This window comes from Rana temporaria, chromosome 6, assembly GCF_905171775.1.
Source record: "Rana temporaria chromosome 6, aRanTem1.1, whole genome shotgun sequence".
In the NCBI taxonomy this organism is placed as follows: domain Eukaryota; kingdom Metazoa; phylum Chordata; class Amphibia; order Anura; family Ranidae; genus Rana; species Rana temporaria.
The window spans coordinates 3,345,803-3,370,502 of NC_053494.1; the positions used below are offsets into that span (position 1 = coordinate 3,345,803).

At 45.8% G+C, this 24,700-nt stretch overlaps 1 protein-coding gene across 1 annotated transcript in view; it reads left to right on the forward strand.

Annotated features, from left to right (window-relative positions):
- Positions 1 to 7,601: 7,601 nt before the first annotated feature.
- Positions 7,602 to 24,700, forward strand: part of LOC120942910 (uromodulin-like) — a 41,269-nt gene continuing 24,170 nt past the window's right edge. The window contains exons 1-8 of the mRNA XM_040355862.1: positions 7,602 to 7,709; positions 10,285 to 10,308; positions 11,603 to 11,632; positions 12,972 to 13,115; positions 14,635 to 14,900; positions 14,982 to 15,095; positions 17,918 to 18,098; positions 21,075 to 21,248. Of these exons, the coding sequence (XP_040211796.1) occupies positions 7,646 to 7,709; positions 10,285 to 10,308; positions 11,603 to 11,632; positions 12,972 to 13,115; positions 14,635 to 14,900; positions 14,982 to 15,095; positions 17,918 to 18,098; positions 21,075 to 21,248 (997 nt within the window). The 5' untranslated portion in view covers positions 7,602 to 7,645. The remainder of the gene's footprint in view (positions 7,710 to 10,284; positions 10,309 to 11,602; positions 11,633 to 12,971; positions 13,116 to 14,634; positions 14,901 to 14,981; positions 15,096 to 17,917; positions 18,099 to 21,074; positions 21,249 to 24,700) is intronic.

Here is a 24,700-nt window from a genome sequence, read left to right on the forward strand (position 1 = left end):
GTCATCTCTATGATCGTTGGAGGCCCGGGCGCGATTCCCCCTCCCGCCGCTATTCCGGTGCTTCTCCGGGCTCTCCCTTGCCATCGGAGACCCGGAAAAACAATCTGCCGGCGCCGGATGGGAGGCATAGAGATGACTGGTGACCAGATGGTCACCAGTCATCTCTATGATCGTTGGAGGCCCGGGCGCGATGTGATGACGTCACGCCCGGGTACTGGAATGTAAACAAAGCCGCAATTGCGGCTGAAAGCATGAGACCCATGAATTTTTTTTTCACAATCTCATGCTTTCCAGCCTGGAGGAGAGATGTGGGGGGAGGGGAAGGTCTTATTCACCCCACCTCTCTCCATAAAGAGGACCTGTCACACACCATTCCTATTACAAGGGATGTTTACATTCCTTGTAATAGGAATAAAAGTGATCAAAAAAATGTAAAAAAAGTGTAAAAATAAAATAAATTAAGTAAAATAAAAAATGTAATAATAATAAAAAAATTGTAAATGCCCCTGTCCCCGGTAGCTCGCGATCAGAAGCGAACACACACGTAAGTCCTGCCCACATATGTAAACGCCGTTCAAACCACATATGTGAGGTATCACGGCGTGTGTTAGAGCGCCAGCAAAAATTCTAGCACTAGACCTCCTCTGCAGCTCTAAAATGGTAACCTGTAAAAAAAAATAAGCGATGTCTATGGAGATTTTTAAGTACTGTATTTTGGCGCCATTCCACGAGTGTGCGCAATTTTAAAGCGTGACATGTTAGGTATCTATTTACTCGGCGTAACATCATCTTTCACATTATACAAAAAAATTGGGCTAACTTTTCTGTTATGTTTTTTTTTTCCCAAAAAAAGGCGTTTGAAAAATGATTGCGCAAATTCCAATGCGAGATAAAAAGTTGCAATGACTGCCATTTCCATAGGGTGTCTGCTAAAAAAAAACATATATAGTGTTTGGGGGTTCTGAGTCATTTTCTAGCAAAACAAATGATGATTTTTGCATGTAGGAGAGAAGTGCCAGAATAGGCGCGGTATGGAAGTGGTTAATAAAGCAATTTTGATTTATTTAAAAAAAAAAAAAAATGCACAAATAGTGCAACACACACTTAGGTAGATTCACAAAGAGTTAGGCCGGCTTATCTACAGATAAGCCGACCTAACTCTGAATCTAAGCCGGCCTATGTTTAGGTGTATTCTCAAACAGAGATACACTTAGGCCTCGTACAGACGGGCAAACATGTACGATGAAACCAGTCCGCCGGACCGTTTTCAGCGTACATGTCTGCCCGGGGATTTCTGTATGATGGCTGTACACACCATCATACAGAAATCCGCGCGTACTCGATACGCGGCGACGAGGCCGTGCCGTCGCCGCAACGATGACGCGGCGACGTGCGCGGCCCTGGCAGTTCAATGCTTCCACGCATGCGTCAAAGTCATTTGATGCATGCGAGGGATGGCGGCCGCTCGGACATGTACGGTAGGTCTGTACAGACGACCGAACATGTCCGACGGGCAGGATTCCAGCGGGCTGTTTTAAAACATGTTCAGAAATATTTGCCCGCTGGAAAAAGGCCCGGCGGGCAAATGTACGCTGGAATCCTGTCCGCTCGGGCCTACACACGACCGAACATGTCTGCTGAAACTGGTCCGCGGACCAGTTTCAACAGACATGTTCGGTCGTGTGTACGGGGCCTTAAACATACCTAAGATAGGCTGGCTTGCGCCATTCTATCTTAGGTTGCAATGTTTCTTTTGGCCGCTAGATGGCGCTTCCATTGCGGCCGGCCTAGATTATGTAAATGAGGGGATACGCCGATTCCCGACGATTTACGAGCGTACGCCGGGCCTACACCGTTGAGTTACGTTGTTTCCGTACGCGATAGGCCGCCTAAAGTTATTCCACCTATGAGGTGGAATAACAATGTCAAGTATGGCCGCCGTTCCCGCCGCGAGGTTCGAATTTTTTACGTCGTTTGCGCAAGTCGTCCGCGAATCGGGATTTACGTAGTTTACGTACGCGTTGAAATCAATAGGCCCGTACGGCCTACTTAGCCGCAATGCGCACTGGGAAGTGTAGTCGCCCGGCGCATGCGCAGTGTAAAAAACGTCAAAAAATGTGAGGTCAAGCCTCATTTCAATACTACACGCCCCCCTCCCAGTCATTTGAATTAGGCGTGCTTACGCCCGCTCGTTTTAGCCTACGCCGCCGAAAATTTGAAGGTAAGTGGTTTGAGAATCACTTCTAACCTAAATAATTTACGGCGGTGTAGCCTAAAAAGAGTAGGCTAGGACGTCCTAATTTTAGACGCCTCTACGTGAATCTACCCATTTATAGGGTAGATTCACGTAGAGGTGGACGTACGGGTGGACGTACGTTTGTGAATCAGCGTATCTTGCTCATTTACATATTCAACGCAGAAAACAACGGAAGCGCCACCTAGCGGCCAGCGTAAATATGCACCCCAAGATACGACGGCGTAAGAGACTTACGCCGCTTGTATCTTGGCCAAATCTATGCGTAACTGATTCTATGAATCAGGCGCATAGATACGACGGCGGCCATTCGGACTTACGACGGCGTATCTGGAGATATGCCGTCGTAAGTCTTTGTGAATCTGGCCCTATGTATTCCTTTGTCGTTAGTGTAAGTAATATCAACAAATTGTTAGTCAAAGAGCAACAACTCTGAGGCCCCGTACACACGAATTCAGCCAGAAACTCGATCGGAGACGTATTCTGCCGAGAAACCCGGGCGTGTGTACACTTTTCGCCGAGGAAGCCGACGAGGATCTCGTCGGGCCAAATAGAGAACACGTTCTCTATTTCCTCGTTGTTCAATGGGAAATTTCGGCTCGCCAAGATCCTCGGCGGCTTCACAAGGAACTCGATGTGTTTTGCCCGTCGAGTTTCACGGACGTGTGAACGGGGCCTCAAAGCTACAAATGGGCCTGGGCAAGAAGGGGGTGAACGTGTCCGGTGGGTAAGAGGTTAAACTCCAGCGACTTACATCTCACCCATTGTCCTGGATGATTAATAATAAAAAAAGATTAATAATAAAAATAAATCTCGTGGTGCTTAATCCTCATGAACAACTTTTCCCACCACTCTCCTGTGTACAATGAATGTATTATGTGGAGCTTATACAGATCACCTTTCTATAGGTCAGATTATCGGATCACATAGATAGCGATACCGACCAGAGACCTTTTTTTCACAGTTCTCTTGAGAAAAAAAAATTAATATTAACCAGTTCATAAAACTGATATTTCTTTCCTCTCACTAAAATAAAAAAGTTATCTTTACAAATACATTTGTGCATAAAGTGCGTTGCGCTATTTGTGCAGAAAAAATATATAAATCAAAATAGCGATATTTTAAATCCCAATGGCCAACAATCAAAAGATATGCTATATTTAAAAGTCCCAGTAAAAAGTATACAAAGACGGGGAGAACATGCAAACTCCATGCGGGTATTATTACTAATATATGGGATTTGTATAGCGCCAACACTTTAACCGCTTGCCGCCCGTCAAATGACGGCTAGGCGGTGTGGCTCTTGTTCTGGCCGGGCAACATGTCCACATCCTTGACTTCTCGAGCCTCTAGGGGGCACAAGTGTGCCACCAGCGTCGCGCACGCGCCATGCCACTCGGGGTACAGGTGCACGTGCGCGGCGGATACGATGTCTACCAGGCACCCGCGAAAGCCGGGGACACAGCCAAGGATGTGGATCTGTGTGTGTAATGATGGGGTGTAAACACAGAGATCCACGTCCTGTCAGAGGAGAGGAGACCGATGGTGTGTTCCCAGTACAGAGGAACAATGATCGGTCTCCTCCCCTTGTAAGTCCCCACCAACTACAGTTAGAATCACTCCCCAGGACACATATTTAACACATTGATCGCCCCCTAGTGTTAATCCCTTCCCTGACAGTCACATTTACACAGTAATCAGTGCATTTTTATGTAAATGGTCCCAAAATAGCGTCAAAACTGTCCAATATGTCCGCCGAAATAACGCAGTCACGATAAAAATTGCTGATCGCCGCCATTACTAGTAAAAAAAAATATGATAAAAATGCCATAATTCAATCCCCTATTTTGTAGACACTATAACTTTTGCGCAAACCAATCAACATACGCTTATTGCAATTTTTTTTTTGCAAGACCATATATAACAATATCCTTAACCACTTCACTACCGGCGTATAGACATATGACGTCCACAAGGTGGCTCTGCTATCCTGGGTGGACGTCTTATGACGTCCTCGGGCCTCGTGACCGCCATGTCCCGCGCGTTCCAATGCACATGGCTGGCGGCTGCGATGTATGCCAGGTACCCACGATCGACAGTTACAGAGCCAGGGACGTGGAGCTCTGTGTGTAATGATGGGGTGTAAACACAGAGATCCACGTCCTGTCAGGGAGAGAGGAGACCGATGGTGTGTCCCTTGTACATAGGGACACAGATCGGTCACCTCCTCTAGTAAGTCCCCTCCCCCCACAGTTAGAATCACTCCCTAGGGAACACATTTACCCCTTGATCGCCCCCTAGTGTTAACCCCTTCCCTGTGTGACAGGAAGTCAGGTAAATCTGTGGGTGTTGTCACAGACAGGACATACATTTCTGCCTTGTTTAGACAATACACCAATTGTTATTAGGCGTCGGCTGCAAACGTAGCCAGAGAAGGTCTAAGGGCGTTGGAAAACTTCAGCTGTTCAGAATGAGGCAATTAAGGCCTCTATAAGTAATCCAGAGGATTACCACTGAATTGCTGCATCCTGAGGCTTTGTGAGTAAGGAGAGCAGCGTACTGAAAGTCTTCTGAGGAGGTGAGGAGGTGTTTGATTTTTCTGTGTGATAAAAATCAAAATACTATTGTTTTTCTGCTGTATGACCAGTAGTGTCTGCCCAGCAGTAGGCTGTGCCAGACTCCCTAGATAGGTTCCTGTGTGATGAAGGTAGACGCCCCAAGTGGCCAGGGTTTATTTTATGTTTGATTTTGTTTATGCTGTTTGGATGCTTGCACTTGTTTCCAGCAAGATGGAAGAATAAACCAAAATCTTTGGGCTAGATTCAAGTAGCCCGCCGTAAGTTTGTGCGGGCGTAGCGTAAGTTACGGCGGCATAGCATAAATGGGGCCGGAGTAAGCGCTCCTAATTCAAATTTGTATGAGGGGGGCATGTTTTATGTAAATGGGTGGTGACCCGACGTGATTGACGTTTTTCCCGAACGGCGCTTGCGCCGTCCGTGGAATTTCCCAGTGTGCATTGCTCCAAAGTACGCCACAAGGGCGTCATTGGTTTCGACGTGAACGTAAATTACGTCCAGCCCTATTCGCGAACGGCTATCGCAAACGACGTAAAAAATTCAAAATTCTACGCGGGAACGAAGTCCATACTTAACATTGCGTATGCCTCATAATAGCAGGAGCAACCTTACGCCGAAAAAGCCTAACGTAAACAACATAAAAAAAATAGCGCCGGGCTTACCTAAATTTGTGAATCGGCGTATCTAGGTCATTTGCATATTCTACGCCGAAAACGAAGGAAGCGCCACCGAGCGGCCAGCGTAAATATGCACCCTAAGATACGACGGTGTAAGAGACTTGCGCCAGTCAGATCTTAGGCTAATGCCGGCGTATCTTGCTTTCTGAATACAGAAAAAAGATACGCCGGCAAAGCTTTGAATTTACGCGGCGTATCTATAGATACGCCGGCGTAATTCAATGCTGAATCTGGCCCTTTGTTTTCAACCGTCTTCGACTGCCTGTCTGTGTAAATTCAGTGTGTAGTGAACCCATCCAAGGGGTCACACACCCCGCTACCGAGCTAACCCCTTACACCTGCCAGTCACATTTATACAGTAATCAGTGCAGTTTTATAGCACTGACCGCTGTATAAATGTGAATGGTCCCAAAATAGCATCAAAGGTGTCCGAACTGTCTGCCGCAATATCGCAGTCCTGACAAAAATTGCAGATAACCGCCATTACTAGTAAAAAAAAAAAATGTTATAAATCTATCCCCTATTTTGTAGGCGCTGTAAATTTTGCGCAAACCAATCACTATGGGCCAGATTCACAGTGGAGATACAACGGAGTATCTGAGAGACTCCGTCGTATCTCTCAGAGTATCTATGCGGCCGATTCATAGAATCAGTTACGCATAGATAGCCCTAAGATCCGACAGGTGTAATTGTTTTACACTGTCGGATCTTAGGATGCAATACCGCGGCCGCCGCTGGGGGGAGTTCGCGTCGTAAACCAGCGTCGGGTATGCAAATTAAGAGTTACGGCGATCCACGACGGTTTTTCGCATTCGCTACGTCGCCGTTAGTCTAGTTTCCCGTCGCAAATTTAGTCGTCGTTTTTGGTGCCTTAACTTTAGTCAGCAAACGTATGTGCTGTCTAAAGTATGGCCGTCGTTCCCGCGTCGAAATTTAAAATTTCACGTCGTTTGCGTAACACGTCCGGGAATACGGAATTACGCTACGCGCGTCGCCGTTCGAAAAAATGACGTCACTTCGCGCAAAGCACGGCGGGAGTTTGCAGGAGTAGGTCCGGCGCGGGAGCGCGCCTAATTTAAATGGCACACGCCCATTTAAATTACGCTGTCTTACGCCGGAGGCCGCCGGCGTAGTTTTCATCGCAAGTGCTTTGTGAATCAGGCACTTGCGATGAAAACTTGCGGCGGTGTAACGTATCTATGATACGTTACGCCGCCGCACTTGTACCTGAATCTGGCCCTATATGCGTATTGCAATTTTTTTACCAAAAATATTTAGAAGAATACGTATCGGCCTAAAAAAAAAATGGGATATTTATTATAGCAAAAAGTAAAAAATATTGTGTTTTTTTCAAAATCGTCGCTCTATTTTTTGTTTATAGGGCAAAAAATAAAAACCTCAGAGGTTATCAAATACCACCAAAAGAAAGCTCTATTTGTGGGGGGAAGAAGGACGTCTGTTTGGGAGCCACGTCGCACGACCGCGCAATTGTCATTCAAAGTGTGACAGCGCTGAAAGATGAAAATTGACCTGGGCAGGAAGGGGGTGAAAATGCCCGGTATTGAAGTGGTTAAAAAATATATATATATATGTGTGTGTGTGTGTGTATATATATATATATATATATATATATATATACTGTATATATATTATAAATGTATTATTTATATACAATATATATATATTATGCAAACAGGTGCATAGTGTAAATGTAAAAACTGCTCCATAGGGGGGTGACGGGGGGGGGGAGAGATGACGAGGTTACAGAGCTGAACAATAAGAACATATTGATTTTCTGGTAATGCTCTTTATACATATCTAAAAAAGAGAGAATAAGAAAAAAAAAAACCTTCCCCCATTCTTCAATTCATGAAAAGCACAACAATAGTTTCTAAGAATGGAGACAAAGCGACATCACAATACTGGGAATATTTTACATATTTGTCCCAAGGACTTGAAGAATGTTTAAGAAATGTGTAGAACAATGCCTTGGACATTATCAATGACATGTTTGCATGTGAGAAGAAATAAGTGAAAAAAAGGCAATTTTGGTTTTCTCAGCTTACAGAAAAAACAATATAAAAGGGAGGCAGGAAAGTGGACCTCACATATGTTGGGAGAAGTTTGAAGATTCCACAATGAGAAGGATGTCGTCTCTTCTCTTCCTCCTGGTCCTGCTGGGTGCTCCTCATGGGATGGCTGGTGAGTAGATTCAGGTCATCTGATGGGGTTAGGTCTGTGTGGGGGGGGTTAGGTCTGGGTGGGAGGGTTAGTGGTGGGTGGGGGGGTTAGGTCTGGGTGGGGGGGTTAGGTTTGGGTGGGAGGGTTAGGTCTGGGTGGGGGGGGGGGTAGGTTTGGGTGGGGGGGTTAGGTCTGGGTGGGAGGGTTAGGTCTGGGTGGGAGGGTTAGGTCTGGGTGGGGGGGCTAGGTCTGGGTGGGAGGGTTAGGTCTGGGTGGGGGGGGGGTAGGTTTGGGTGGGGGGGTTAGGTCTGGGTGGGAGGGTTAGGTCTGGGTGGGGGGGCTAGGTCTGGGTGGGAGGGTTAGGTCTGGGTGGGGGGGTTAGGTCTGGGTGGGAGGGTTAGGTCTGGGTGGGGGGGTAGGTTTGGGTGGGGGGGTTAGGTCTGGGTGGGAGGGTTAGGTCTGGGTGGGGGGGTTAGGTCTGGGTGGGAGGGTTAGGTCTGGGTGGGAGGGTTAGGTCTGGGTGGGGGGGTTAGGTCTGGGTGGGAGGGTTAGGTCTGGGTGGGGGGGTAGGTTTGGGTGGGGGGGTTAGGTCTGGGTGGGAGGGTTAGGGGTGGTCTATGGTATGGTGGTTGATGGTGGAGAGCAGACAACACATGGAGGATCTCCTAGATCTACTCCTAAATAAACCATCTAGAGACCCAACAAGGGAGGTGAAGAAGCACATGGAATGTGTGGAAGGTGCTCCTCCGTTCCCCTTCACTTATCATTTGTCAGGTTCCCAGAAAACGTAATAATATAACACTTTATATATGAAATAAAGTAAACCTGATAATACATAAAGTCTGAGCAGGTAGGTCCCTTACAAGATAGTTCAAAGTTGGTGACCAAGAGAAGGAAAATCTATGAAATACCTTCTTCAGCTCTGTGTCTACGGAGGGAAATAATGGCGCTCAAGCTCCTGATAGGTGTAGTATTATCAAAGCCTCACACAACCCACAATGCCTTGACACTAATATGGCCCAGAGACAGCGAAACCAGGCCTTCAATAATGTGAATGGAGGAGAATTATAAAATGCAACGTACAAAAATAGAGTGAAGGTCTAGATGGATAAGTGGCTAAATGACGGCATTCCGAGAGAAGTGATTCATACTTAGAATGGTCTAAGAGAATTTGTGGTGTACCCCAAGGTTAAGTATTGGTGGTGTACCCCAAAGTTTAGTGTTTTTTAGTGGTGTACCCCAAGGTTCAGTGTTTTTAGTGGTGTACCCCAATGTTAAGTGCTATTAGTGGTGTACCCCAAGGTTCAGTGTTATTAGTGGTGTACCCCAAGGCTCGGTGTTATTAGTGGTGTTTCCCAAGGTCCAGTGTTATTAGTGGTGTACCCCAAGGTCCAGTGTTATTAGTGGTGTACCCCAAGACTCAGTGTTATTAGTGGTGAACCCCAAGGTTCAGTGTTATTAGTGGTGTACCCCAATGTTCAGTGATATTAGTGGTGTACCCCAAGGTTCAGTGTTATTAGTGGTGTACCCCAAGACTCAGTGTTATTAGTGGTGTACCCCAATGTTCAGTGATATTAGTGGTGTACCCCAAGGTTCAGTGTTATTAGTGGTGTACCCCAAGACTCAGTGTTATTAGTGGTGTACCCCAATGTTCAGTGATATTAGTGGTGTACCCCAAGGTTCAGTGTTATTAGTGGTGTACCCCAAGACTCAGTGTTATTAGTGGTGTACCCCAATGTTCAGTGATATTAGTGGTGTACCCCAAGGTTCAGTGTTATTAGTGGTGTACCCCAAGACTCAGTGTTATTAGTGGTGTACCCCAAGGTTCAGTGTTATTAGTGGTGTACCCCAAGACTCAGTGTTATTAGTGGTGTTCCCCAATGTTAAGTGTTATTAGTGCCAATCAGTGCCCAGGCAGCTGCCTGCCAGTGCCATCAGTGATTTCTATCAGTGCCACCCCATTGGTGCAACCTATCAGTGCCAACCAGTGCCACCCATGGGTGCCCATCAGTGCCGCCTATCAACGTCCATCAGTGTGGCCTACCAGTGCTGCTTACCAGTGCCCATCAGTGCCGCCTATCAGTGCCCGTCAGTGCCATCTCATTGGTGCCACCTCATCAGTGCTGTCTTATCAGTGCCACCCCATTGGTGAAACCTCATTGTTATCTCCTTATCAGTGTCAATCAGTAAAGAAGAAAACATTTATTTACAACGTTTTATAACAGAAACAAAAGAAAACATAATTTTTTTTCCAAATTTTCGGTCTTTTTTATTTCTTTAGCAATTGTATGGGTACAGCGTAGCACGACCGCGCAATTGTCATTGAAACAGCGGCAGCGCGGAAATCTGAAAATTGGCCTGGGCAGGAAGGGGGAGCAAGTGCCCCCCGGTATTGAAGTGGTTAATGATAAAAGGTGGAGATTTGCTGACATATTTATTTCCTGTATATTGTAACACATCAGGAATGTATCCATGCCGGCTTGTAGATGTACTGAATGAACGGATACATTGTAATGCTCTATCCTTTGTAACACAATTTATTTTATGTTCATTTTCTCTCTTTTATAATCTCTTAATCTCTGTTTTCTTGTTTCAGGGTTCACCACCCCTACGAGTCTCAGTAAGTTCCCTTTCTGGGGTTTGTACTCTGCGATGACATAAATGAGCCGACCATCCGCCTGGAGAATTTATTGTTGTAATACAGTAAAACCTCGGATTGCGAGCGTAATTCATTCCAGAAACATGCTTGTAATCCAAAGCGCTTGTATATCAAAGCATTTTTTTTTACAGGGTATAAAAGAGAAGAGAGGCACCTCTAAGTGTAGCAATAAGTTGCTAAATGTTGTCCCTTCATTAAATGTAACCATATTGCTACACTTAGAGGAGGAACCTCTCTTCTCTTTTATGCTCAGTTGTGACATGACGCTACTCTTATATCAAGACATCGCTTGTGTATCAAGGCAAAATTTATTAAAACATTTTGCTTGTCTTGCAAAATGCTCTCAAACTGCTCGCTTCCTCAGAAGTTGATGTATGTACAAGCAGGCCCTTCGCTACAGGACAGGCAAAACAAACAATTGCTTGGGGCCCCGAGCTGGCCTGGGGCCCCCAACTTCCCCTTCCCAGGCTGTAGCGTGGCCGAGCTCCTCTTCCTTCCTCCTGGAGTACTGTCAGTCCGGCCGGGTACCGCGCGTGGTACAGGAGAATCAGTTTCCTGTTCCCGGCCAGACTGACAGGAAGTTCACACTTCCTTTCAGTCTGGCTGGGAACACAGGAAACTGAATCTCCTGTACCGCGCGGTACCCGGCCCGGGCACTATCTGAAAGGGGACCCATAATGACAGAACACCGGACTGACATGAGGAAGAGGAGCTTGGCCACGCTACAGCGGCAGCCTACAGGGAAGAAGGGGAGGTGAGAATAGAAAAGCTTAGGGACTAGGGAGGGGGGGAGAACATGGGTGTAAAAAATTAGTGTAGCGCTAACGTAGGCTTTGCCTGTGGGGGGGTGCTTGGGGGCCCCCATTTTGCTTGGGGCCCCCAAATTCCTTCAAACGGCCCTGTGTACAAGATATTTGCATTATGGTTGATTAATCGAAGGGACTGATCCCAAATTGTGACAACGGAAAATGCTCCAACCGGAGGCTGAAGGGGCGTGACCCGCAGCAACCAGTCGAGGGCCCAGTGGAGGGTGACCATGGCGAAGCGAAAGAGTGACAAAGTGTGTGTTCTGAATTGCCCCATTGGCCATATGTATCATGACAACCTTGTGTAAGACCTCTCAGATGTGGGAGGACAAACCAAATGAAACGGAGAGAATATTAGTTGAGGTTTTTGCCCCTTTGACATTTATGAATTTTTGTAGAGAAAAAAGGATTGCAGGGATATTATATAATATCTTTTTCTTTTTCTTCAGGTACTGAAGCCCATGACTGTACACAGAGAGGTAAGTCACCAAGTGAGGGATCCCTGATACAAAAACTCAGACAAGCAAGAAAAAAAGATCATCAATATATCTTACACTATTTCATTTATTTTGACTGAAACAAATGACAACAAATGACTCCACACATGGATTTGAACCACATGAATAAAACCAATAGAGCTATACACACATCTGGAGTAGGATTTGACCACCTTAGGTCTTAGAAGACATGTGATCTCATGAGAACCTATCACTGGGGTTCATTTATTATCCGCTTGCTGCCAGCCCACAGTGCATTTACTGCGGGTGGGCAGCGGCGGCATGCTAAGCGACATACTAGTACTTCAACACATGTGCACTGGCACGCCTCCTGTGGCATGCAGCAGTGCAATCCCATGACCGCTCAGTAGAGGCGGCTCTAGGCTTTGTGAGGCCTTAAGCAAAACATAGACATGAGGCCCCATAATGGGAAAAGTATTACATTTTTAGTGCAGAGTCCTTGCATGAGGAGATTGGTCCCACACATCGGCAAGCAGTGCCATAATTTTTCGCAATGCTGGGCTCTTCCCTTCCTCAGTCAGGCAAATTAGGCAGCCGCAAGGCCCCTGTGAGCGTGAGGCCTTAGGCAACCGCCTAATCTGCCGCTCAGCGTATATCACGGTCTTATGTGAGTGGCCAGGATATCATATAATCCCTAGGACCAATTATAGAGATTACATTTAAGAAAAACTGTCGTGAACATCTTGCCCAGTGATGCTGTGAATGGCCTGCTGATGAAGAAGGCGAGGCCGTGCCTTCAAAATGCATTCTGATTGGCCAGACATCGTGTGGGCAGCTCCCCAGTTTGCAGCCCACTCCCACCCAGAGACACACAGCCGACGTCTACATGAGGCTTATCGAGGCTCCAGGTGTGGCTAACACACAGCACTGGTGGATCCCTCAATAAAAACTTTCCGGCGACCCTCCTGTGACACCGCAGGTGGAAGTCCCCACCCGCTCTAGAACTCTGCAAGCGCTCCAACATTTTTCACGCAAGTTTTTAGTGTTGTTTTATACTCATATACTGAATACATTCCTGAGCTGTTTAAAGGATTGGCTTGGCGCTTCTCTCTCCTCCTTTTGCTGTGATTGGCCTACAGCTATCACTTGGTACCTGTCACCCTGTACAATGTTATTAGAACATGTCACCGCCATCTTTACTCCCCTTACAGCTCCAACAACATTCATTTTCCAAATTCATCACCAAAATAGACCGAGAGATTTTGTTACAATGTTACCAGTGATAATACTTAATGTGTTTTATAAAATATCAACAGAGCATTGATGTATTTTCCTTTTTTCTGGTCGATTTGTGTTGCAGAGGGGACCTCCCTTACCGTAGTGATGGAAGCATTCATGATGTTTTTCGATTTTTCATTCTTCATGGACAGAGCTCTGAATTCCATATCAGCCAGATTCCCCTGTGTCTCCCGGCAATATGCTTCAGTAATCCTGGACATTGCGGGTAAATAAAAAAATAGTACTTTATTTGTTTCATTGTAGCTTTTTATTACTATGCAATGTTTTATGTTGTAGAAATTTTTTCAATGGCATCTGTGAGAGTTGACAATCTAGATGCCCTTCACAGTGCCAATCTACTTCCTCCCATTCTACCTCAAAACCGGCACTTGCTTCTTCATACCCCAAACCTCAACCAAAGTGCACAATTCCACCCTAAATTCCGGCTCCTATGCTCTTATTTTTACTTTGTTTTTTAACTGATGGTCACTTTCTTATATCCTCCACCCATCAATGAATGGACATTTCCTCAGGCTCCTCTTCTGAGCTGATGTTCATTATACGTGATCAGTTTAAAGAGGAATACCGTTATTATGGTAGCTACCATAACCCCGGTATCCTCTTCTTCAGCGGGCGGTCCGCTACAAGATAAAAGATAAACTTCATTGGTTTGCCGTATCCAAAAAGGTCATTCCATTGTGAAGATGGGGTAGAACGGGTGGAGGGGGCATAAGGGGAATCAAATATGGGAAGGTATTCAGTTCGCATGTGTTGCGCTATATAAGTTTCTCACTCACTCACTCAAGGTAGGAGGAGATTGTCTAGCGGTTGGTATTTAGAACATCTCCACTTGAGGGGTAGTAAGTGGTATGTTGATTACCCAGGGGAGCACGCAAAGACTTAGGATCAGCATTAGAAAAATTGAGAAGTGAGATGTATTGCACCAGGAAAAATAAGGTCTAGGGCAGGGGTGCCCAACCAGTGGCCCGGGGGCCACTGGTTGGGCTGTGCAAAACCACTGAACAGAGCAGGTAAGTATAATATATGTGTTATTTGTATAGAAAAAAATATACTTTAGTATCACTTTAAGTATGTCAAATGATGGAGTTCAGCTTTTAGTGAGTGGGGTTTCTCTCCAGGAGCCCCACAACTGTGTACAATGCAAGGTGCAAGGTGGTAAGGAGATGGTGCAACACCTCCTCACCACCTGTCAAATGCCCTCTGAAGAGCAAAAAGTAATACACATTACTCTTCAGAGACCAAAGCACATGTGAATGAGCCCTACAATAACTAAGGAGTACTAAGCAAGCATTAACAGTTGAAGCAATGGACACTTATTCTCAGTAGTATGTAATTTATAGCACAGCTCACAGAGTGCAGTGGCAGGGAACATGTAATGAGCAGCACAGCTTATAGGGTGCAGAAATCAGGACTATTTGGCATACAGCATAGAGTATGCCAGAGTACAACATAATGCACAGCATACAGTAAGGAGCAGCAAATGAACAACTCTGTGAATAGCATGAAATATACAACTTTCTACTTTAAACCCTTGTTTGAGCCAATCAAATCACACAGTGGTATTTGGCAGTCATGGAGACCATATCTATCTTGAAACTGGGTCAGATTGGCTTCTTTTTGTGCGACATTGATGTGTAATTTTGTTTTTCTTACAATTTTTTATGCTACTAATGATGTTTGGAACTTTATTGTTTAATTTCTAAAATTTTTTTTTTTTTTTTTAGAAACAAATGAAACTATCACAAATGACAAGAATGTCTTCCTGCAAAGCATAACAAAAAGCTTTGATGAGGACTATGCTATGTTTTATGAATACTTGGACACATTATGGGACTGCGATCAATCCCTCCTCTATGGGGTGAAGAGAGCTCTGGAGATTTCCCCCGCTGAGTCCATCATTGTGGTTTATACATTTGGCTCCATGACAGATTACAATGACACTGAACTCATGTCTGATGTTTATACACTGATGGAGGAAAAGAAGTCCCAAGTAAGAGTCTTTAATGTAAAGTCACACATCGTCTACGTATCTCTGATCCATAGCTAAACATTAGATTTTGTTTTTCTACAGGTTTATTTCATGTGGTACTCATGGGGTTGTTCTGTCCTGGAGGATGTATTTATTAACATTTCATCTCTTAGTTATGGAGAATCAATTAATATGGATAATGAAGATTATTATAAGGTAAGACTCATATTAGGAGCATAGGACACTTACAGTATTAGTGAAGCAAACCCTTTTGGTGGTGGATACATTATGTATGTGATTCAATTTGCAGTTCAACTGCATATGTCTGTAAATTGCTTTAGAAGTTATATTTTGTGATGAGCCAAACTGCCCTGGGCTTGGTAATAAACTTGCAGGCCTGTCGCTACAGGACAGGCAAAACAAACAATTGCTTGGGGCCCTGAGCTGGCCTGGGGCCCCCAACTTCCCCTTCCCAGGCTGTAACGTGGCAGAGCTCCTCTTCCTTCCTCCTGGAGTCCTGTTAGTCCACCTGGGTACCGTGCATGGTACAGGAGATTTTGTTTCCTGTTCCCGGCCAGACTGACAGGAAGTGCATACTGAGTGCTCACTTCCTTTTTAGTCCGGCCGGGAACACATGGAACTGAATCTCCTGTACCGGGCACTATCTGATAGGAGACTAGGGACCCATAATGATAGAAAACCGGGTTGAAAGGAGGAAGAGGAGCTCGGCCACGCTACAGCGGCAGCCTACAGGGAAGACGGGAAGGTGAGAATAGAAAAACATAGGGACTGGGGGGGAGTAAGAACATGGGTGTAAAAAATGAGTGTAGCGCTAACGTCGGCTTTGCGTGCGGGGGGGTTCCATTTTGCTTGGGGCCCCCAAATTCCTTTAAACGGCCCTGTAAACGTGGGTAAGTTTTTATGCATGTATGCATCAATCCATGACACCCATCCAATAATTATGTCCTTGTAAAAAGTGGTTAAAAATCCAGATGCTCCAGAGGTACATCTTTGGTTAACTCATAGTGGTAAAACTCCCTTATTACAAAACAGTGGGTAATGTGGTCCAGAGGAGGGTAGGTGTTTACAGCCGCATTTCCCGTTCAATAAGCCAAAGTGTGTATGTAAACATGAACAACACCTCCCTCGCCCACCGGTAAATGTTACAGGTCACCTATTCCATCACCACCTTGGAAGTAACTCCTCAAGGCCTTGGATACAAATTGAATGCATGGGTGCATGTATGCATGTAATACTTAAAGGGGTTGTAAAGGAACATTTTTTTCCCCCTAAATAGCTTCCTTTACCTTAGTGCAGTCCTCCTTCACTTACCTCATCCTTCCATTTTGCTTTTAAATGTCCTTATTTCTTCTGAGAAATCCTCACTTCCTGTTCTTCTGTCTGTAACTCCACACAGTAATGCAAGGCTTTTTCCCTGGTGTGGAGAAAGCCTCTTGAGGGGGGGAGGGGGCGAGCGGGCAAGTCAGGACTCTCTCTACTTTGCAGATAGAAAAAGGAGCTGTGTGTTAGTGGGCATCCTGACACTCCTGCTCGCCCCTCCCCCCTAAAGAGGCTTTCTCCACACCAGGGAGAAAGCCTTGCATTACGGTGGTGAGTTACAGACAGAAGAACAGGAAGTGAGGATTTCTCAGAAGAAATAAGGACATTTAAAAGCAAAATGGAAGGATGAGGTACATGAAGGAGGACTGCACTAAGGGAAAGGAAGATATTTAGGAAAAAAAATCCCTTACAACCCCTTTAACCATCCAAATGTCTGTAGGAATGTAAGCCCATAGTTGTCATAAAGAGGAAATGTGTTCCTGGGTTTGCATATTTCATGCCAAAGGCAAGAGGGTAGATGCTAGATATGCCTGACCGGTTTTGCTGGACACTGGCCGGCTGCTTCAGAGGCAAAATATTGGCTGGCTCTGTCACCATGTGTTTAAATTGTGTTTGAAAATGGCCATCGTGTGGCGCCAGTGCGTCACCTTTCACGTGCCAATGGCAAAATATGAATGGGGAATATGTTTTTTTTTTTTAATGGCGCAAAGCTCTGAACAGTCAAAAGCAGTGCCAAATTGGTGAATAAATTATCACTTAAAGCGGTGGTTCACCCTCCTTAACAACAGTCTAGCATTAAATTTGGCATAGTAGCGCGAGCTACAGTATGCCTGTCTGTATTTTTTTATCCCCGTACTCACAGTGCAATTGTATATTGAAGATTCCGACTCCTGCGGGGAATGGGCGTGCCTATGGAGAGGGAGGATGATTGACGGCCGGCTCTGGCACGTCACGCTCCCCGAAGACAGCCGGAGTAGGTCTCGGCTCTTCACGGCGCCTGCGCACAGGCTATGCGCAGGCGCCGTGAAGAGCCAAGCCTATTTCGGCTATTTCCGGAGAAGCGTGACGTGCCAGGGCCGGCTGTCAATCACCTTCCCTCTCCATAGGAACGCCCATTCCCCGGAATCTTCAATATACAATTGCACAGTGAGTGAGGGGATAAAAAAATACAGACAGGCATACTGTAGCTCGCGCTACTATGCCGAATTTAATGCTAGAGGAAAAAAATAAATAAAAATTTTATATAGGGTGAACCCCCGCTTTAAGCCAATATATGTATTGATGTTTTGCTCCTAAACCACAACAGATAAGGCTGGGGACTGATGTCCCTTGAAGTTCTGAATGAGTCTTATAATGATGCATTGTGGGATTTAGAGCTTTCCATATTACAGGAACACCCAGCCCAGGGCTCCTTGGTGGTTCCCAGGTCAGTATATGGAAGACTAGGGTCTGGGATAGACAAGAGACATTTCAGTAGTGGCCACTGGACCAACTCTTGTAGGACAAGACACCAATGATCATCATGCAATGGTATCTTTAGACCTTGATGTACTAAGATATATTATAATGTCTGGTTGTATGTAGAGAATACTATAAATGTGGGTTTTGATGTTAATAAAGGCTTTGTGCCCATATAGATATTCCTTTATAAATATCATCTGTTTGCTTGTTTTCTCTCTCTCTCTTATTTGTGGCAGCTTTTCCACTCATTGGAGTTATTGTTGTCGAAACCTCTAAATTCATCTGAGCGCATCCTGACCGTCAACACAAAGGTCACTGATGATAAATATGCTGACGCGTTCAATGTTACAAATCCCCTTACACATTTATTGATCTCTGGAGATGAAACATTTGCTCTTAATTTTAGTGATCCAAATGGTAAGTTCATGACTGTAGACTTACAGTAAGAATTTTGAAATGTATATATCATATCATTTCCAACATGTGTGAGGCCCCGTACACACGTCCGAGAAACTCGACGAGCAAAACACATCGTTTTGCTCATCGAGTTCCTTGTGAAGCCGCCGAGGATCTCGGCGAGCCAAGTTTCCCCATTGACTAACGAGGAAATAGAGAACATGTTCTCTATTTGGCTCGACGAGTTCCTCGTCGGTTTCCTCTGCCAAAAGTGTACACACGGCCGGGTTTCTCGGCAGAATACGGCTCCGATCGAGTTTCTGGCTGAATTCTGCCGAGAAACTCGGTCGTGTGTATGGGGCCTAAGAAGATAAAACTAATGTCCACCATTTCTACTAATATATAAAAAAAGCACCCTTGATGCAGCATGTCACATAGAGTATATATATAGAGGAGCCAGCTATGTCATTTACCGGCTCCTAATGTGTCATTAGTTCCTTTCCCTGTCTCAAAGGAAAGATAGCAGGGATCTGATTAGACCCCTGATATCTCATCAAAGGCCCCCCCCCCCCCCAACAGGGCTGATAACACAAAATTATAATAAAAAAAGAAAGAATTATATGGTATAATATATATTACAATGCTTTCTTTTGGGGGGGGGGGGGGGGTGAGTGGATGGTGTCAGTGTTTTTTTATTTTATTTTTTACAATTTAGCTTTTAAATATTCTATCTATATCTATCTATCTATGGCCCGGATTCACAAAGCACTTGCGCCAACGTATCTCGAGATACGACGCATAAGTGCAAATATGCGCCGTCGTATCTGTGCGCCGTGCCCACAAAACTAGATACGCTTGAAAATAGGCTTCATCCGACCTGCGTAACTTGCCTACGCCGGCGTAAAGTGGGCGCATATTTACGCTGGACGTATTTGGCGCTCCCATTGATTTTCTATTCACATATGCAAATGAGGGAGATACGCCGATTCACAAACGTTCCTCCTGATGCAATGCGCATAAAGTCATACGTCCGACGTAAAGTTATGCCCCATAAAGGGCTGCAACAGGGAACTCAAGCCGTCGTATTTTACGTCATTTACGTTGGACGTGAATATGACTGGGCGTAGGTTACATTCACGCCGTAGGCAGTGATCCGTCGTATCTTAGGGAGTAGATCCGACGTGATTCTGAGCATGCGCACTGGGATGCGTCCACGGGACGGCGCATGCGCCGTTCATTATACGTATCTGTCTGAGACTCAGCCCATCATTTGCATGGGGTCACGCCTCATTTGCATGGCTCACGCCCACTTCCACATATGCCGGTTTACGCCTTCGAAACCCAGCGCAGATTTGGCAGCACTGGCTTTGTGAATCCAGTGCTTGCCTCTCTGCGCTGCGTCGGCTTAGCGTAAAGAAGAAGATACGCTACGGCGGCATAAATATGTGCCACTGTTTGTGAATCCGGGCCTATATCTATATATATCTATCTATCTATCTATCTACCTATCTATCTATCTATATATATATATATATAGAGAGAGAGAGAGAGAGAGAATATATATATATATATATATATATATATATATATATATATATATATATATATATATATAGTAATAAATATTTAAAAGCTAAATTGTAAAAAATAAAAACACTGACACCATCCACTCACACCCCCCCCCCAAAAAAAAAAGAAAGCATTGTAAAAAAAAAAAATGTAAGAATTGTAAAAAAAAAATGAAATTGTAAAAAAAATAAAAAAATTGTAAATATAAAATACAAAATTCCTGACACAGTCCATGTCTCATCAGTGCCCATCAGTGCCACCCATCAGTGCCCATCCATGCTGCATATTAGTGTCACTGTCACATGACATTAAAAAAAAGTATTGGTAATCGGTATTGGTGCGTAGTTGAAAAAATTTATTGGTACTTGTACTCGGTCTTGGTGGTATTGGTGCAACCCTAATTTATTGCATTAGTGACCCTGTATCCAATTCATTCTAAGGGTCTTAGTGATGAACTTTCAGCTTGTGTCCAAGAATTTTGCAAAATGTTGGGAAATCCAAACGGAGCCCTAGCTAGTGTTTAGTCACTTAAGTATGTAACTAGGTGGCTCAGGTAAGGTTCTTAGGTGGAGGTGGGGTAGACTTCCCTGAATAAATTTGTTTTTAGGAATCGTCTAATGGTGAACATTGTAGGGGCTTACCGGACATACTGGGGCAGAGAGTTCCAGAGGATGGGAGAGGCTCTGGAGAAGTCCTGGAGGTGAGCATTGGAGGAGGAAATAAGGGAGCAGGAGATCTTAGGAGGAGCAGAGGGGATGATTTGGGCAATATCTGCAGATGAGGTTGGCGATGTAGCTGGGGACGATGTTGTGGATGGTCTTGTATGTTATATTTAGTATTTTGAATTTTATATGGTGGGGTGGGTGAAGCCGGTGAAGGGATTGGCAGAGAGTAGCAAATGAACTTGTTAGAATATTACACTTAGGCCCCGTACACACGACCAGATCTGTCCGCTGATATTTGTCCGACGGACAGTTTCAGCGGACAGATCCGGTCGTGTGTACAGCCGACCGGACCGGATTCCCGGCCGAGCAGATTTTTTCGAGCGGACTAAAATTTCCTAGCATGCTAAGAAATCTGTCCGCTGGAAACCTGTCCGTCGGACGTGTTCGGTCGTCTGTACAGACTCACCGGAAATGTCCGACCGACCGCCATCCCTCGCATGCGTCGTACTGATTCGACGCATGCGTGGAAGCTTTGAACTTTAAGGCCGCCCACATCGCTGCGTCATCGTCGCGGCGACGGCGCGGCCACGTCCCCGCGTATTGTTTACGCGCGGATTTATGTCTGATGGTGTGTACAACCATCGTTTTCAGCGGACTGTCCGTCCGTGTGTACGGGGCCCGACAGTTGTTTGACAAATGTCCTTTTTATCAATGTGTATATTTATTTAAATTGTATTTAATTATGTGCCCTTTATTCTTTTAGGAAACACATATAAATATGCAAAAAATCCATATTTTAGTGATTATTACTACTCCTGGTCCTCGTATGATAGTAGTATTCTAAGTTCCCATTTGGTAAAAAGTCCGGCTGTGGGATCCTGGATTCTGAACGCTCGGGGGAGTCGCACGCTTTCTGTACACGTTTTAGGATTTACTGGTAAGTTCTCTCATCTCGGTGCATATGAAGACTTCGGAATCTGATAGACCATCTCCAATGACTTGTCTAAAAGATCAATTCCTGAGATTTGGATCATGTTAAATTTAGACCGGATTTCTCAGATTCAGGTGGCCAAAATCCAAATCTAGGGCCAGATTCAGGTACAAATGCGGCGGCGTAACGTATCCCGTTAACGTTACGCCGCCGCAAGTTTTCGGTGTAAGTGCTTGATTCACAAAGCACTTGCCTGTAAACTTGTGGCGGCGTAGCATAAAGCCGTCCGGCGCAAGCCCGCCTAATTCAAATGGGGCGTGTACCATTTAAATTAGGCGTGTTCCCGCGCCGAACGTTCTGCACATGCTCCGTTAGGAAATTTCCCGCCGTGCTTTGCGTGAATTACGGCGCCCGACGTGTTTTTTGAACGGCGACGTGCGTAACGTACTTTCGTATTCCCGGACGTCTTACGCAAAAAAAAACATTGAAATTTGACGCGGGAACGACGGCCATACTTTAACATGGCTGTTCTAAATGTAAGCCATGAAAAAGCAGGCTTATGTTTGCGACGGGAAAAAACGACTAGCGACGACGTAAGAGAATGCGACGAACGCGCGTACCTTCGTGGATCGCCGTAATCAGCTAATTTGCATACCCGACGCGGAAAACAACGCAAACTCCACCCAGCGGGCGCCGAAGTATTGCATCCTAAGATCTGAAGGCGTACGAAGCCGTACGCCTGTCGGATCTTAGCCAAATGCCGTCGTATCTTGGTTTGTGAATTACAAATAAAGATACGACGTGGCAAATTTGAAAGTACGCCGGCGTATCAGCAGATACTCCGGCGTACTGTTACTGTGAATCTGGCCCCTAGATTTCAGTGTTTTTTTAGACGGGTCAGATTCTCAAATATCTTCTGGGAGCCATGTGACCTCCATAGGACCAATCCAGTGATTCTGGCAATATTCTATCCCCTTTAGTATTAAAGAAAGCCTCCTCCCAGAGTTTACTTCTTTCCAATGTTGTTGAGTGAGGAGATGCCGTTGGGAGAGAATGTTATGGTGGGATAGGGTAGGGTCTAGAACAGGGGTCTCCAAACTTTCTAAACAAAAAACAGCTCAGTCGTTTCCCTATAGTCTTCGGCCAGTGAGTACGAGCCATGAGCACGATGATGGCGTGCGCAGTGAAGTCACCATCCTTGCCCCGCCCTACGCATTTCATCAATGTGACACTCCATTTCTGAATTCCATACATAAAGGTTACCTATAATCATCTAGACATGTATCCTCTGTATGGAATTTACATGATAATGTTGTCCGTATTATCGCCTGAGATTTGCTGGCTGGTCTTGGGCAATCACGGTCCATATCTTGCTTGGTATATATTATGTATTTGTTTTAAACATAGCTGGTTAATTTTGATGCTGTAATGCAAATTAGACATACCCGAGGAAGTGGCATATACATTTCATGAAACGCATTGAGCATAAATCAGTTTCTTCCCCCCACTAATAATATATCAAAATTGGGGTTCTCGGTGTAATATGCCGACATTACAGTACCTGTCACCGAGAATGTGTTTCCAACACGACGGCATCGCGCTGATTCTCGGTGAAATGGTGCTGACATCTCGCACTTGCTGGAATAGAAAAAGCACATTCCAGCGAGCACGTCATAGAAGCGACTGGGATCCGACTTGGATTCCCGCCAATTCTAGCCGCGGCGTTTGGTATGAATCATGAGGGAACTAAATAAAAAAAACGGCATGGGTTCCCCCCCAGGGTCATACCAGGCCCTTAGGTCTGGTATGGATTGTAAGGAGAACCCCCTACACCGAAAAACGGCATGGGGGTCCCCCCACAATCCATACCAGACCCGTATCCAAGCAGGCCGCACGGCCGGTCAGGAAAGGAGTGGGGACAAGCGAGTGCCCCCCCCCTCCTGAGCCGTACCAGGCCACATGCCCTCAACATGGGGGGGTTGGGTGCTCTAGGGCAGGGGGGCCCCCACCCCAAAGCACCCTGTCCCCATGTTGATAAGGACAGGGCCTCTTCCCGACAACCCTGGCTGTTGGTTGTCAGGGTCTGCGGGCGGGGGGCTTATCGGAATCTGGGAGCCCCCTTTAATAAGGGGGCTCTCAGATACCGGCCCCCCACCCTAGGTGAATGAATATGGGGTACATTCATTTGTACCAGCCCTAATATTTTAAAGTGTGACAATGTTTTAGGCCCCTTTCACACTGGGGCGGGAGGTGCAGTGGCGGTAAAGCGGTGCAATTTTTAGCAGTGCTTTACCGTTTGAATTGCGGTGGTATTCTGGCTAGTGGCCGAAAAAGGGTTAATACCGCCGGCAATGCGCCTCAGTAGAGGCGCATTGCCAGCGGTATAGCCGTGGTTTCCCATTGCTTTCAATGGGAAGGAGCGATGGAGGAATGGTAAACACACCGATGCGGCTAGCAGGACTTTTGGAGAGGGCTTTCGCACAGGAGAAACAGAAGTCGCTGTTTAAGGGCAGTTTCCAGGCGCTATTTTTAAGCTCAATAGCGCTTGCAAACTGCGCCAGTGTGAAAGGGGTCTTATGGAAGATTAATACACTTATTACACTTAATATACTGTGTTTCCCCGAAAATAAGCCTGGGTCTTATATAAACTTTGGCAACAAAATACCCAGTAGGGCTTATTTTCGGGGTAGGGCTTGTCATGTGCTGATTTCTCCCCCAATCTCCCTCCCTGCCTGTCAGGAATACCCAGTGGCCAGTGGAACCGAGTAAATGTGCCTGCAAAACTCAAGAATGCTCTGGATTACAGTATCGGATAATGAAAACTGTACCTTTCTGCAATCCATGTGTGACAAACACCTTCACATAGCGCCACACCCATGTGCGGCCAGAGCACTGCAAATGGAGGGGGTCCGATATCCTCCGCAGAAGAGAGGAGAAGAGCAGTGGGACATCAGCTGAGCGCGGCTATGCGCTTCCATGGCCCGCCTGAGCTCTTGTTCCCACTCTGAGCACCGAGGGGGGGGGCAAAATCCCCCACTGATAGCTGGCTGATAGGAGCAGAAGAGCAGCGGGACATCAGCTAAGCGCCAATATGCGCTTCAATGGCCCACCGGAGCTTGTGTTCCCGCTCCGAGCACTGAGGGGGAGGGCGGTCAAAATCCCCCGCTGACAGCTGGCTAAAGAGGAGGAGAGCAGCGGGAGGCCAGCTGAGCGCTATACCTAATGCATCCAGAACACACAGCCCACATCACATACCATGCTAGGTCTTATTTTCGGGGTAGGGCTTATATTGCAGCCCTCTCCAAAAATCACAATAGGGCTTATTTTCGGGCTAGGTCTTATTTTCGGAGAAACACGGTAATGAGGGTGCAAACTGGTACCCACACTGTCTTACATTGGTTTATGATGATTGCTGCTAACCACACCTGGTCCAGTATTATGTCCAGTAGAACGTGAGT